At 37.9% G+C, this 16,648-nt stretch overlaps 1 protein-coding gene across 1 annotated transcript; it reads left to right on the forward strand.

Moving 5' to 3' along the window:
• Window positions 1–1,175: 1,175 nt before the first annotated feature.
• Window positions 1,176–16,033, forward strand: LACTB2 (lactamase beta 2). The gene is made up of 7 exons (XM_042840090.1): window positions 1,176–1,340; window positions 1,710–1,873; window positions 3,125–3,251; window positions 4,886–5,064; window positions 9,120–9,268; window positions 10,771–10,852; window positions 13,579–16,033. Exons 1-7 carry the CDS (start codon window positions 1,219–1,221, stop codon window positions 13,620–13,622), a joined length of 867 nt encoding a protein of 288 aa, XP_042696024.1. The 5' UTR covers window positions 1,176–1,218; the 3' UTR covers window positions 13,623–16,033.
• Window positions 16,034–16,648: the final 615 nt, after the last annotated feature.

A 16,648-nucleotide genomic window follows, 5' to 3' on the forward strand; every position in this document is an offset into this window, starting at 1 on the left:
TGAGGGACTGAAAATAATTCATACTGTTTGAACAGCTGAAGGGCTGGTTAGCACTTTAAGTGCACTAACATGCAGCTAAATTAGCACTGTTGAAACAGCATAGAGGCAAGCATGCTGTTGGCACCTGAAAAGCAAAGACACAGTGCTGCTGTCTGACCTGGCAGCTGACAACAGTGTTTGTTCTCTAACCTTGGAGGCCAGCTGGAAGAGGTGAGTTGCGTACTGACACCAACAAGTAGAACAAGGTCAGGCAGGTAACCAGGTCTACGTTGGAGCTGCCTCCCTGCCAGCTGACATCCTCTGCCTCGCCGCTGCCCAGCAAGCTAAGTATATCAGATGGATCTGCAGCAGAATGAGAGCTTGAAATGGGAAGAGAGACATCGCAGAGGAGCGGGGAACACCAGTCTATCATAGATGGAAACGTGTAGACCTTTATTACATGTGAACCCTCCAGCAACTTATTTCCTTGTATATGTAGCATATATCACTTGCTGTGAAAGTCTGTAGTTTAGTTTTTCAGTTCCAAGACACACTGCATTGTTTGTATCTTACAAGCCTTCTGGAAGCATGCCTCTCAAGACTCTATCTGGGGATACGTGCCCCTTCAGAAAGGGGAATATGGCCTGCAAATCTGACTATGCAAACCCTCTAAGACAGCCTCAGATTGTGTATATTTTCATATGATGAGCATTTAAAATTTTAAGTTAAAAAAAAAAAAAAAAAAAAGAAAAAGAAAAAATCTACCACAGAACACTTTTCTGTCTTGTATCTCTATTACTACTTCTAAAATTACATTTATTTCATAACATTGCTTAACTATAAGAGTTAACTTACAACTCTTAGGCTGTATGTAATACATAGGATCCTTTATATGTATAAACAATGAAACTAATGCAGACTTTGAGACTGCAATACCGCTGAAGTTGCCTACAACGTGGTACTGCCTGCTTTAATTTCAAATAATCGCATTTTTCCTCCTTTTGCAGGCTCTTTAAGGAGGGAGGCTGCCTGCTGCAACGTCTCTAAGAACGCCAACAGAAAGGCGACCGCCCGAGGCTCACAAGGACGTTCCGTCGGAGTGTGGCGGCGCCGCCCCGCAGCGCACAGGGGCACTCCGGGGGAGGAGCGGGACCGGGGGGCGGTGCGAGGCGGAGCGCCGCTTCCGCCTTCCCGCGGGCTGTCTGGTGGCGGCGGCGGCGGGAAGGCCGAGCGGTGGAGATGGCGTCGCTGCTGCCGCGTATTGAACGGCTGTCGTCGCGCGTGGTGCGGGTGCTGGGCTGCAACCCTGGGCCTATGACTCTGCAGGGCACCAACACCTATCTGGTGGGCACCGGGCTCAGGTAGCGGCCCGGCGGCGGAGCTCGACGCAGCGCGGGGCTGGGCGGTGTGAGTGTAATAACCCGGGTCGGACTGCCCGAGCTGTGGTGCAGCCCATGGGAAGGGTGGTGGAGCCGAGGCCGTGCTGTGTCGGTGGTGGAAGTAAACTGTGATCGTGTGTAAGGACTGAGGGTTGAAAACTGTGTTGCTTCTAATGACTAAAAATCTGAAACAGTAGTGAAGTTTAGCTGGGGATAGCTACTGTTGCCTCAGTAACTGCAGTGCTGTTGGTTGCTTTTTTTCCTTTATTTTTAGACATTGTTTAACTCACACAAGGGCTCTGAACTCTGTGGTTGTTTGTTTTCTTTTTTTTTTTCTTTGCCCACGTGTAGAAGAATCCTCATTGACACAGGCGAGCCAGCTATTCCTGAGTATATTGGCTGCTTGAAGCAGGCCCTGTCCGAGTTCAACATCTCAATTCAAGAGATCTTGGTGACACACTGGCATCGTGATCATACCGGTGGAATACCTGACATCTGCACAAACATCCTGAATGGTAGGCCTCAACTTTCAGGTCTTGTTGCAAGATATGTGGCAAGAAGTAACTTATAACGACTTATTCTTTGTACAACAATTGGAATAATCTTTTGCAATCTCCCACATAATCCACATGCAACTTCACTGTACCACTATAATGTGTAGAGTGAGACAATTAATAATCTGAATTTCATAATTACAGTACTGTATTTTTCTTCAATACCTGCGTGTAACTTCACAAAGAATTTTTCTTACAAGTGAATAATGAGCAATTTGCATGTTATCAGAAGACATGAGAATAACACAGCGCTTTTTCCATTCTGCATTGACAGTCATGACAAACTGACTGTTATTTTTACTTGTGTAAAAAGCAATAAATAATCTCTTTTTTTTAAAAAAAAAAAAGAACATGCTTAACATTGAGACTTCATACTGTAGACCATGGCAAACTTTTAGGCCTCAAATCATGAGAAGAAGGTAGGGATGTTATTTATGATAAATTCTAATGTCAAGTGCATATTCTGTAGTGATAGCTGAGAAGTTATCAATAGAACAGAGTAAGCAATGTAGATAATGCAGCTCATCTTAGCTTCAGTGGACTTTGTCACAGTCTTTATCAGATCTTGTTGAGTTGCCAGATGCATATCTTCAAAAAAGCTCTGGCAATACTGAAACCAGCATGGATGTCTTAGTGAGAATCTTACTAACTCCTTAAAGTTTAAGACTTGCAAGGGGTATAAGTGCCTAATTTTGGGATTGCGTGCTGTCTGTAGCCAAGGCGATCAAAGCATGCACAATTTAGAATGAAAGATGCTGAGGGAGGTTTCATGTCAAACCATTTAGTGTTAGAAAAATGTTGCATAGTGCTTCTGTGAATCGTGATGTTGGACTCGAATGCTATTTTACACACTTATCTTTTTGCTCTTGATGAGTCAGTAAGGAACAACATTTTCAAAATGTAATGATTATTGGAATTCTGCTTATACATAGTTATGTATTAATTTCACTCTTGCTTTTTACTCTTCAAAATTGCTGCTGGTACAGAGTATGATATATAAAATTCAGAGCCTTCACTACTCGGTATTTCTGGCTCTATAAGAAAGTTATTTTATAAGCATAAAACTACTGGTTACCATTGTTTACCTGAAGATTTGCTATCAGGCAGTGTAATAATTTATAGTACACCTACAAAAAGCATAAGTAATTCTGTAGTATTAGCTTTGTTAGTGACAAAATATGAATCATTATTTTCTTTGCTTTCTTTAAATAGACTCTGAATATCGCATCTGTAAGCTTCCTCGTGTCCCTCACTGTGAAGAAATAATAGGAGATGGAGGATATAAATATTTATATCTTAAAGATGGGGATGTGATACAGACAGAGGGAGCCACACTCAGGTAAGCAGTGATTTCTGCAGCTTTGTTTGATCATTTGTTTCTTCAGAAATCTGGTGCATATATGTAATACATACAATCCAATGTCTGACCCTGCCAACATTTACCCAAGTAGACTTCCTGTCATGACTCAGCAGGGTGTGTTTATGCAAAAAAGTTGTTCTTATGAGGAATCAGCCTTTAGTCTTTGGCCTCACCAGAGAAATGCTTTCCTTGAGAAATATTTCCTGAGGGAAGAACCATGCAGAATTTTATGTAACTTGTCTTTACTCTTAGATACATAGTTATGATGTGAAATTGATACTTTGGTGATGTTTATGATGATCTCTGTGAACATAATGAAATGCTTCTAAAGGAAACATTGCAACAATAAGTATTTAGCATTAAATTGTTAAATTCTAATTTGATTCCAAACAAATCTGAAGGTGGTACGTTTTGAAGTATGCAGTTATGCAACCAACCTTTATACTTGGTTAAGAGCATGTAATCTCTACTAGCTAAGGATACTCATAGATGCCCTCCCTGGTGGTTCTAAAGCAACAATGTCAGTACATTTCATTTCTGGTTAGCAACTTTAAATTTTTCAAGGAGGATGCCAATCCCTATTAGTTTCATTCATGTTTGGTTTTTTTGCATATTAGTATTGAAACTTCCTGGTGAAGCTCCATTAGGAAAGCCTTTCACCTGATTTTCTGTTGCCTCAGCAGGGTGATGACTCACCTGCTTTCCACAGCACTTGGTATTCCAGAATTGAGAGCCGTTGCATCAGTGCTGTGCTTCTGGCCCTCTGCTGAAGTGTCTGGGGCTGTTTAGCATTAGGTTATATGCCATGTTTGGCACCAGCTCTGTGCATCCCATTGACAAGTAGATTCTGTTGAATTAAAGCACTGATGCTGGTCTGAGCTTGAGTCAGAGGATTTCTGCCTTTCAAAAACTGTAGTGCAGCTCCTTAGCAGCTCTGATTACTATATATGTGTCTTTTAATTTTCTTTTAACACAGTACTTCACTAAGCTGTGGTATCTTAAATCCATACCTTACAGACGTTTCATGACCTGCACATAAAATTGCTAAAAGACCACCAGTCCTTGTATTTTACAGTTCTGCCCACTGTGTCATGGGGCCTTCAGGGTAAACTAAACACAGGAATTCAGAATGTTATTTGTGTTATGTCTGTTAATGTACAAGGAATTTCTCAGAGAATCAGCAACTTTTTTTTTGCCTTTTTTTGCCAGGTGCAATGTGTATGTCAGGAACTTTTCAATCTGAGAACAAATTGTCATTGTTTTTTTCTTTTTTCACTATCACAGTGAAACCCTCTACAACAGAAGTTTTACATGACTAACTAGCTGCACTAATGCACTGCCTCTGTGATGTGACTAAGACAAAGAATGTTATAGATGGTCATCTGTGTTTTCTGTTGGGTATAAGAGAATGGACTGAGATTAAACAAAATAACATTGTGTTTACACTGACACTTCAGAAATTCCCAGTAGAATACCTTTTGTGATTCTTCCTGTAGGTTCCTTTAGAAAGGTATGATTTTATCACTGTTGTTTTAGGCATCTGGAAATGAAGGTAGTTCTGTATGACTGCTGAATGAAAGTCTTAAACTTTTTTGTTGTTTTTCTTTAAACAGAGTTTTATATACACCCGGGCACACTGATGATCATATGTCTTTACACCTAGAAGAGGAAAATGCTATATTTTCTGGTGACTGTATTTTAGGGGAAGGAACAACAGTAATTGAAGACCTGTATGATTACATGAAAAGTTTGAGAATGTTATTACAAATGAAACCAGATTTAATATATCCAGGTTAGTGGTTCTGTTTTGATTATTTATATATTTTTAAAATATATATGTATATATATTTTTTTTTTTTACTGTATCAATTCTTACAGTCAAAGATCGTTATTAATGTAACAATTCATGTTCAATATTGAATGTATGCCTGGTGCTAAACTGAGTTAATGGCTTGGACATCTGTGACACTTAAAAATCTCTCCGTGACAAATAGTTTTCTTTCCTGTGATTTCTTCCTTTGAGGGTGATTCTTGTTCTTTCTGCATTAAAAGCATACAGAAGCCAGGATTGTTGACTGCTGCAATCATATAAGAAGTTGGCTTTTATTTCATTAACCAATCTATCACCAGTGTTACCCTAGAAGAATAAAATAGTTCTTCTTTTGGTCCTCTGCAGCCCATGTGCTCAGTCACTATGCAGTGTGTTTTGAGAGAGGAGTTTGTCCTTTGCAACAGTTTAATCACAAATTCATCTTGGCAGGCTGCAGAACTGTCAAATGGTTATGTTAGTTAATGACTGAGCTTAATAGGAACAGGATCCAACAAGTCCAAACATCATGCTCTAAAAATAAACTGCTGATTGATTCAGTCTAAAACTCTGCTTTTCATTTTTTCCCTCTTATTCCCAAGGTTTGGGGAAGATGTGTTTATTTTTTGTATAAACTACGTGTTTATTTCTATTTGAGAAGAATGGGTTTAACCTCCTCACTTTCTTCCTCAGTTACATCTCAGGAATTTCTCTGGCCTTTCCTGTTTCATCTTTTTCAGCTAGTTGGAGGGACTTTCTACACTCTCATTTCTGTCTACGTCCATTAACTATGTTTAGCCTACATAGCCAAATCTCTTCTGTGTGTTTTAATACAGATATAGAAGATATTTAAGATCTAAGATCATAAACTGCTTAGATCTATTTTTTTTTTTTTAAAGTGCAATTTAAGAAAAATATTATTCTATGTAATCCATGGATGTGGAGGCTGACACAAACATAAATAGTGCTTGTAGTAATTGACTAAACTAGTGGTAAAACTAAGAATATTTGAGATATTGATATATTATTGATATATTGATCAGTTAAATGTTCTACTTTTTTTCTTTTTTTTAAACCTGCAAAGCACAATCTGTTCCTCTAATTGAATTTCTGTCTTCCAAAAACCCCACATATGCCAATTTGTGTTTGGTTTATTACTTCTATCTGCTGTGTCTCACTCTCTCCTTCATCATTATTTATCTAGATTACACATTCACCAAGGTTGAACGTTTGTCCCACTTATCCGTAACCGTTTGCAACGCTGCTGTGAATGTGCTCATGCTCTGCTTGCAGTTAGGAAGACAGTAGGATATTACTCATTTTCACTGATGGGTAGCTAGGTGCTGATATGATTTATAACTTTGTTTCTTTATCCACACATCATAAAATGGATGTGCAATAGTGTAAAAGATAGTTATTGCCTAGCCAAAATAACTGTTTATGTTATTGCTATGTACTATAGTAAAAACCGTAGCAGAAGATTGTTTTACTGTCACATTGGAATGACTCCGGGCAAAGTTCTCATTGCAGTATTTTGCTGCTCGTGGTTGGTGAGAATCCTTGGGAGCAGAAAAGGACCTTTTGGCCAGCAGAGGGCGCCCTATCCTGTAATAATAAACGCTGCTACTTGGCGGCTTAGAAGAAATGGCACAGTAGATAGAAATCTGTGCAAGACTTCAGGAGCCAATTCTTTTCTTTTAGTTTTATCTTTCTTGCTCCCATTTCTCATGGATGAAACAAGAGAACCTATACTACTTTACAGGATGCTATAAGAATAAATGTGTGATCACCTGGGATATACAGAGGTCTTAAATATGAAGCTGTCTGACATAATGTCTAAGTTATTTTTTAAAAGATAGTTATATTTTAAGATATCTCCTTCAAATACTCAGAAATACTTGAAATTTATGTAGATGTTGATTTTTTAGTGAGGTTAATTATGTTGCTATCCCTGAAAATTGCAGGTGTGAAAGATCCACACCTAAATTCAGTTCCAAGCTTTATGACATTTAGTACTCACGTACTTAAAGTACTTGAGTACTTTATTGTGCCTGCTGTCTTTTTGAGAATGTAAGTGGACAGTTGATATTATGGTCCTTGCTCTGTATATTTTAGTGGTTTTCTAAATTGAATTTTTTTTTTAATGAATGACAACGTGTTTACAGGGGCTACTGTTATATCTATAGCTCCTTTTGTAAGGAAAAATAAATTCAGATGAAATATAATTAAAATCATGAAAAATAAGTGCATGTGTGACAGTACATTTTTATATTGGCCTTAACATGGAGCACCTCTCCTATGAGGAAGAACTGAGTTTGTTTAGCTTGGAGAAAAGAAGGCTCCAGGGAGGCCTCATTGTGGCTTTCCAGTACTTGATATGTTTGGAGGAGGAACGGCTGTTTACGAGGGTGGGTAGTGATAGGGAGGACAAGGGGGAATGGTTTTAAACTGAGACAGGGGAGGTTTAGGTTAGATATTAGGAGGAAGTTTTTCACACAGAGGGTGGTGAGGCACTGGAACAGGTTGCCCAAGGAGGCTGTGGATGCCCCATCCTGGAGGCATTCAAGGCCAGGCTGGATGTGGCTCTGGGCAGCCTGGTCTGCTGGTTGGTGACCCTGTACATAACAGGGGGTTGAAACTAAATAATCATTGTGCTCCTTTTCAACCCAGGCCATTCTATGATTCTATGATATCTTTTATTGATAATTTTTTACTTGAAGTCTGTTGAAGTGAGTGTACAAGTTAAGGAACTTTTGACTCGTGGTAAAGCATAGATTTCTTTGACGCTTTTTTTTTATTTCACAGGTATTCAGATTATGAAAAATTATTTGCTCTTTTTCTATAAGGTGCCTGTTTTCAGGTGAAATAAGCCATAATTTAAACTACCTGAAAGCTAAAAACTTGGTCAGTCAACCAAGAACTACGAGTAGAGAATATGATGACTTTTCAGAAACAGCCCAAGAGCATCAAAGAAAACTGATTGGGATGCTAACCAGTAACTTTTAAACTTAAACTTTTAAAATTTAAAGGAAAGATAATTTTAGTTCTAAAGAAAAGTTATATTTTTATTTAAAAAATGAGAGAGTTTAAACTGGCAGAACCAGAAGCTGATGCTGCTACTTTAGATGATGCATGCAAGTAAAGATATAAGAAACCTTGCTATAAGAAGCATGTTACAGATATTAACGCAGCACTGTGTATGAGTGAGTTCTGAAGATATGTCATGGAAAATGTATCTCTTGCAGCTTAACTTACTTCATCTCTGTGTTTGCTGGTGTTTGTTACAGGAATGGTAGTACAATACGTGAGTCTTTGCCTCAATCATTACTTTATAGAGACCAGTTTCAATTTAAATCAATACCGATATCCTATGTGGAGGGTGAGACAAGCAGATGTAATATAATAATCTCTCATCTTTCAAATCTGTTCAGTAGCAAACTCTTTTTTCTTGCATTAAGCAGTATAAAGTAGGTTTTTTTTTTTTTTATCTTATCAGAAGCATTCCCTTTGCACATTCAGACTTCTGAGATCTCCTAATTCTCTTTACAATTCTTCTTTACAAGGAGAGTGGTTAGGCCCTGGAACGGGCTGCCCAGGGAGGTTGTGGATGCCCCGTCCTTGGATGTGTTTAAGGCCAGGTTGGACGGGGTCCTGGGCAACCTGATCTGAATGTATGTGTTTGGTGGCCCTGCTAGGCAGGGGGGGTTGGAACTACATGATCCTTGAGGTCCCTTCCAACCCGGGTGACTCTGTGATTCTGTGATTCTCCTCTTCCATCTAAATCCTATTGAAGTATAGGACTATGATGAAGGCACTCAAACTTAATTTCAATCCCTTTATAAGAAAAAAAAACATGCGAAGCGTGAAGAGCATCTTGTAGTTTTGCACCAGGGATGCTCAGAGTGATACATACAGGCGCTGTTCCTCTCATACAGTTCTTGAAGCCTACCAAAGTTTATGTAAGAATGAGTCAGTTATTCTGTAGCATACTTAAATCCAAATGTAAGTAACAGCACTCTGGTGCATATGTTTCAATTTAGGTCATGGCCCAGTGGTCCGTGATGCAAATGCTAGAATTCAAGGATACATTTCTCACCGAAATGCACGTGAAGAGCAAATTCTGAATGTTTTCCAGAAGAATGCTGGAAAATCATATACATCTTCAGAGCTTGTGAAGATAGTGTACAAGGTAATTACTGATGGAAGTCTTTTAGCTTTAACTAAAGAAAATTGAGAGTATGTTCCTAAAATTGTACATAGCAGCCTAAATGTTTGATTGAAGATCATGGTGGCTTTAAAAAAAGAAGGGGAAAAAAAAAAAAGATTGAAAGATTTCTGCCTGTTCAAAATGTGTATTTTAAATAGCACTGTTTAAGCACTGCATTGGATTGGATTGGAGCTCAGATGATCCTTGCAAATTTCTTATTCCACTACATAGCCTTAAGCTTGGTTTCATAGGACCAAGCTGAAATACAGCTGTAGTGCTTGGTTGTAAGTGCAAAGTGTGGGATTACTGTAAATTGTTGACCTGTCTTCGTTCATCGGTCTGCAGTTTTGCAGAGATAGGTATTGCACTCAGAAGTCAGGTAGCTCATGTGTGTCATTAGACAAGCATTCCTACTTCATTCCTCATGTAACCTCAGTGATTTGTGCATGTGAAGTGGGAGTTATTGCATTTAGCAAATAGAAAAGATGCAAACATTAAAGAGATGCAACTTTAGCTTCAGAGGAAGATATCATAATTGTCAATGGCTGTAGTATGTGAAGAGGTCTGTCACAGCTTCACAACTATTTTTTCATGGTTCTACTAAGCCCCAGTTTCCAAAGAAGAAAATGCAAGTCACACTGAACACTTTGCACTGCTGATGTACTATTATCTGTGGCTATTTACTTCTTGCACTTTGTAAGTGTAGAGCCATCTTTATGCTTCTGTAAATCACAAACCATTTTTCCTGTCACTGTGTTATAAGAGTTTTTTTCCAGTACTACTAAAGCTTTAAAACAAAAAGTGTATCTTTCTCAAAGCGTTTTAGAGATTCACAATTTATTGAGCCAATTTTCTAGGGAGTTTCTTCCTTACTTCAGATCTTGGAGAAGAATTTTTTTAATTTTCTACAAGAAGGCTTTGTATGTATGAAGATAATGCAGAAGAAGGGGATTTTGAAAAATATTATTATCATTGGTTATAATATCATACTTTATCAGTGTGAAATTTTAAGATACTTTGACCTCCTGAAGTTGTATTTTTAAATTGCTTACACATTTATGGATGCTAGTTGTTAAAGAATATTAAAATCCATGCAAATATTGTCAAAAAAATAAGTAATCAGTATCTGTGGAGAAATGCATCTTTGATTTTTGTCATCGAAACCTGTGGAAAAACGCTTAGCTATATTGACAACCCAGTGTAGACCAAGCTCAGAAGAACGCAGTCTTAGAGTTGGCCAAAGCTTGAATTACGAAAGTGTGTGATGCAAAAAGTGGGCACAGTAATCAGAAATGTGGTATAGTCTGCAGTTTAAATGGTTTGCAGTTAATTTAGTCATTTCAGGTTTTAATCACTGTATAGCTAAATGCACAAGACAGTAATGAGAAGAGGAAAAGCTATATTAATAAACAATATCAATGTACTAAATATACATTTGGGAGATACTTAAATTAATACAAAACATATGTTTGTGTTCCCATTAGGACATTCCTGAAAATTTACTTCTAGCAGCAGAAAACAACCTCATAGTCCACTTGAAGAAGTTGGAAAAGGAAGGAAAAGTGTGTAAGTTGGGGATGGTGGGATGTAAAGGTAGTCATTTCCATTTTGATTTTCTGTGTAGATGATCAGGGGACAGGAGCACCTCCCCTATGAAGACAGGCTGAGGGAGCTGGGCTTGTTCAGCCTGGAGAAGAGAAGGCTGCGGGGTGACCTCACTGCAGCCTTCAGTACCTAAAGGGAGCCTACAAGCAGGAGGGGAATCAACTCTTTGAGAGGGTAGATAACAGCAGGACAAGGGGAAATGGTTTAAAATTGAAGGAAGATTTAGGTTGGATGTCAGGGGGAAGTTCTTCACAGGAAGAGTGGTGAGGTGCTGGAACAGGCTGCCCAGAGAGATTGTGGATGCCCCGTCCCTGGAGGTGTGCAAGGCCAGATTGGATGGGGCCCTGGGCAGCCTGGTCTGGTATTGAACGTGGAGGTTGGTGGCCCTGCCTGATGCGGGAGAGTTAGAGCTTCATGATCCTTGGGGTCCCTTCATTTTGTGCACTGTGCATGTTGTCTATGTGTGTTCTGGGGGTGGTTAAAATTGGGTAGAGTTACTTTTTTCTGATTAACATTCTGATTAACTTAAGCAGAGCAACTATATTTAATTTATTATTTCTACACTGTTGCCTTTACATTAGTGAACAAAATGAACTATTTTATTTCGGTAATGGCAGGAGCAATTGGAAGCGCTTTCATCTATGAGCTGAGGAAAATATTTGTTTCTGTACATTACATAAGTACACTCACACACACTGTACATTACATAAGTACACATCCACAATTAAGCAATTACAATTTTTATCGGTTCAAAATTGCTTACATTGGTAAATGACGACAATGTGAAGTTGGTGCCTTTTTTTCCATTGTGCCTTTTTTTCCGCTGGTGCCTTTTTTCCATCGTCCTGTTTATTTTAATAATTAATCATCTGGTAGGCTCACTACTGATTGAAAAACTGAGAACGAATTTTTGTTATTATTATGACACGATATTTGTTCCAAGAAAAAGGACTAGAATCATGCAAACACAGTTGTTTTTATTAAAGTTCAAATATAGTATCTGCATGCGTACTTCATTCAGAATGCCCTGTAAGCTTACTGACTGGCACTGCACCAACTTTTAAATCTGATTTCAGTTCTTGGTTGTCGACGCAGCTTACTGAGCACAAACCTGCATGTTTCTCCAACCTGGCTACACAAGAGTTCCTCCAGGGTATCCGATGCTGTTGACTGAAATTATCTCTTCCCTTTTACTGCTGGAGTAGCTCAAGCAACAGCATTTTATGTTTAGATAAAGTAGTGGGTAAATTAACTTTCTCTTCAGCGGTAGAATTGCAGCCTTTCATACAGTAGGCTGTGTGTATGTATCATAAATGCTGAGGAATTAATTTCTCAAAGTTACTTCCATCTTTTAAGCCGGTTTTGTTCAGAACAACATTCCGTGTTTAGTGGACACCATTTTTCCTCAGAAAGGTGCTTACCTCTGAAGGTTGAAGATACAGTAGATAAGGAGCTTCAGTCAGATACCTGTTCACAAAGTAGCTTCTGCTTGAAGACATTAGAGAGTTGTAGTAACTAGAAGATAACTGATTAGGATAACTTTTATGATTCTTTTACATGATTTTGCTGCCTTCTCTTGCTTTCTGAGGAGCACAAGAAGTGCTTTTTAAAGGTCTTAGATTTGGTTTGGTTTTTGGTTTTTGATCTTCATTTCACGCTCACAGACAAGGAAGAAAGCCATCTCATCAGAAAACTTGAGGCATCTGTGTGCTGACCTCTACAGTCTAGAAAATAGCTGCTAACTTTTTCAGTACGAGCTTAGACCTGGGCCTGTGATACACACTTAACATCATGTAACCATTGCTGATTTTTCAGTTCAAATTAAGCACATCTGTTAAGGAAAATTGATTGGTTCTTAATGAGTAGCATACAAATGCTTGCATACTCACTTTACATGTAGTCTTACAGTATTTCAGATTTTGTCACTGTGATGGAAAACAGCAGCGTGGCTACAGCTCCTAATTTTCACAAAATATTATCTCAAAGAAACGTGTTGTCGGTGTTGGTAACGAATAAGACAGGCATATTCCACTGTTACTGGAGAGCTGCTCCATGCAGATTATGGCCATACGCTTCCTGCCACTGTTGTTAATTTACCACTTCATCCTAGGGATTGCAGTGTATATGGGTACATAATTTTTATAGCTCCAATTAGGAGTGATAATGGCTTTTACTCATTTGTTTTTCTCACTTTGGACAGAAAAACAATGCCTTGCACACAGGAGCATTGCACGACACATACATGTAAACTCTGCCATATTTGGAAAATTGTCATTGTTTCAAGTTCTTAAAAAACAGTTGAAGAGATAAAAAATAATTTAACTGCTATAAATTTAGCAGCACACTTCTCAAGTTCATAAATGTCACAAAATGCACAAGTGTTCCTCAACTTCAAATTTATTACTGTCTAGCAATTTTAATATCCTGAACATTAAATAACTGCAGGATTATTAAACCTTTTTTCTTTTTTAATATCACTAGGACTTACATTGTGAAACAGTCAGTGTTTATCAGTTTCCACTAAAATTCAGCACTGGCCTGCAGGAAAGCATTTTAATAGCCAACCTGATATCTTCTTCAAAATGCCATATGAAGACATGCAGAATTTGCAGATTGAGATAGATGCTACATATAAGCAATAGACTAAGTGTTAGCTTGTGACTAATTTGGACTCCTTATCTTAACAGTACGTGATGCATCTCCCAGCTTCAGATGGAGAAACAATCTGTAGCTTACACAAGATTGCTCGAGAGCATTTTCAGTCTGCACGGTTGCTGCATGAAAGAAGAGAATGATGAGCTCGGAGGATATGTGAAGTAAAAGTCTTTCATTTGTTTTTTAGGTTCTAACAATTTAAAAGTGATGTTTATTAAACAACAAATTGGAGATTGTATAAACAAATCTGTAGTAAAAAGAACACAGATCAGATACTTCAGCTGCTTTTGTTGTGCTTTTCAAAAAGTGATTCTGATGGTAACTTCTCTGTAAATTCTAAAAACAACCAATTTTTGCTAGCAAGTGGAAATACTGTTTTTCATATTCTTTTCCATAATGTAACTGTCTGTGCACGTTTTTGTTGGCAGTATGTTTTAACTGAGAGTACTTCCAGATATATCTGTTTGCTCATGGAAACACCATTCCTGTGAAATTTAAAGGATCATTAATTTCACCTAATGTCAAAACACACACAGCATTAAGACAGACTTTAATTCTATATCTTCTAAGTTTCTGCAAGAATGTGTTTAAAAAGCTACTTAAATCGAAATATATATTGTAAACAATATGAGGTTATGTTTTTCTACCACTTTATAACAAGCTTAGAATTGTGTTATTAACACCATTTAAAGAACAAATATTTTAACTAAAGGTTGTATTTGGTTATAAGATACTGAGTAGTTGTAGTAAAATGTTTGCAGATGAATTCAAACTTCAGTTTTCTGTGTAGCTTTCAGAGTAATATATAAATGTTTGTATTATATTGTGCATTTAACATATGTTTTTGATTCACTTTTCTAATGCTGGTCCAACCTTAAAGAGATGTTTAAAGGTACTAAAGACAAATGTATGTTCTTGAAAATCCTTGAGAACCTTTCAAGTTCCTCCTGTATCTTCATTTGTGGAACATGCGTATGTTTGGGTGTTTTTAGTAGGCACAGCTTAATAGTTACCAGTATCTGATGAAGTTGATAACATTTGTTCATAATGATGGCTTTTTGCTTCAGGAGAAAAGAAATTTAAGTGAAATGGTACATTTTGTCATGGTGGGAAGCCTGAGAACCTAAAACACAGTAGGGTTTGGTATGAAGTGATGATGTCTCATTACCTTCCAAGCTAAAGAAAGCTACTGGCATCCCAAATGTCACTGCACCATTTTCTTCTGTTTGACTGTGTTTATGGAAAATTCTTCAGAACTGAGTTAAATTGCAGATAGTAAAGAAAGAGATGTGATGCAAAGAACTACATTACATATTCCATGCTGTGATGCAGCTGACGTCTAAAGCTCATGAAAGGTGAGGGAAATAGCAGTTTGACCAGACTTGAGTTGTCTTTCGTGGTATAGATGGTGCCTGAAATATTAAAAGCAGAGGTTGCTTTACTAAGACCTATACTTGCGTCTGTGACATTGCACAAGTCATAAGATTCCTTGCTATGAGATTTTAGGTTTGTTTAATAATGGGACAGTAAGCTATAATCCATGCCTGTATAAAAACGAGGATCATCCTGTTTCCAACCCCTGCCTTGAATTCATTAGTCTGTGCAGAATCTATTTAGGACTGAGAATGAAAACAGGAGAAGGGGCAATTTCTGTCTCATCAAGATGGAAGGGCAAATGTTGTTCAGTGCACTAACTTTGTAAACAGCTGGGGACAGAAGGAGCACTAAATTGGGTAGTTTTAATATGCTGTCCTGAGATGAAACACACAGAAATGTAGGTTATTAGGTTTAAGAACTAGGAAACAATTTTGACAGTAGGTATAACATTTTCAAGTTTCCCATTCTGCTTCTTGCAAAGTTTATATTTCTTAAGAAATATCTTTCTTGAGATATGGTTTTAAGTATAACTGATGATTGAAAGGTTCCCAAATTGGAAGGGCATTGTTCTGTCTGTATCTGTTACGTCAGGTGCAGTAATATGATTACTGCTAAATCCTCCACAATCTTCCAACCTGAAATAGATTTCAGACTTCCTTCCTAAGATCATTTTGAAGCGTAGTCTTTCAATATCTGGAAAGCTGGGACAAAATCTGGCAAACATAGACCAACAGCCCATTGGCAAGTAGTAAGACTGAGGACTGACAGGTATTTCAGATCATAACACTTTGCCTAAAGCGCCGTAAGAAACATCACGTGGCAGAAGAGAGGTCTCCAACAATAGGAATATGTGGAAAACACTCGGATGAGGCAATGGGTTGCTTTATTTTCCTTTTCAGTGTAGTGGTTTGTATTGATAAGCACAAAAAGCCAGTTAAAACCAAGAAGATCTCTGTGCCTGTAAAGTAAGACAGTAGCCATCCGCTCGGGGCATTTGCTGATTATTGCTTGAAAAAAAGAATGTCCCATCCCAGGTACTTAAATCCCATTCCCTAAGTTCTGTGGACTTGTTTTCTTTTAATAAATAAATTCAAGACTACTTTGAAAAAAGAATTTTTTTATTTTTTATCCTAATTCAGTGTACTTCACTTCTGCATTATATTATATTACATCTGTAACTATGTGGAATGCACCTGAATGCAACTTTCACATCATCATTTTTGAAATAATGTTCTTTACAAAATATATGGCCAAGAGATGGAGGGATTCCTAGGATTGAAAAGAAATACATTAGTACTGAAACAGGAACACTTGTTCAGTTTGAACTACTTTTATATATTTAAAAAAAAAAAAAAAGGAGGAAAAAAATACAATAGTTTATTCTGTATTCTAAGTATCCCAGACCATCTCCAATTACTGAGTATTCCTTCTCCATGACTTAATATTTTGCAGAGCTTCTGAGCATCTTCACAGATTTTATTTGTTTAGAGTAGCTCTGGTTCTGGAAAGACCTGATTTAATGCTTGAGCCTGAACATAAATCTAGTTTATATTGGCAGGTGTCATTCAGAAAGCTGGTCATGGCCTGGATGTGGTGTGCACTCTGCTCTGGCAAGCCAGAACCCACCCTCACAACACTCAGCTTCAGCCATCAGGTACGCTGGAGACTATTCTTCTCCAGTGGGAGTATCTGTCAGGAGGTGACCTTTTGAGGACGCCTTTATTT

Source organism: Centrocercus urophasianus, unplaced genomic scaffold (genome assembly GCF_019232065.1).
Source record: "Centrocercus urophasianus isolate 14NV4802_14NV808 unplaced genomic scaffold, USGS_Curo_1.0 seq_11, whole genome shotgun sequence".
Lineage (NCBI taxonomy): Eukaryota > Metazoa > Chordata > Aves > Galliformes > Phasianidae > Centrocercus > Centrocercus urophasianus.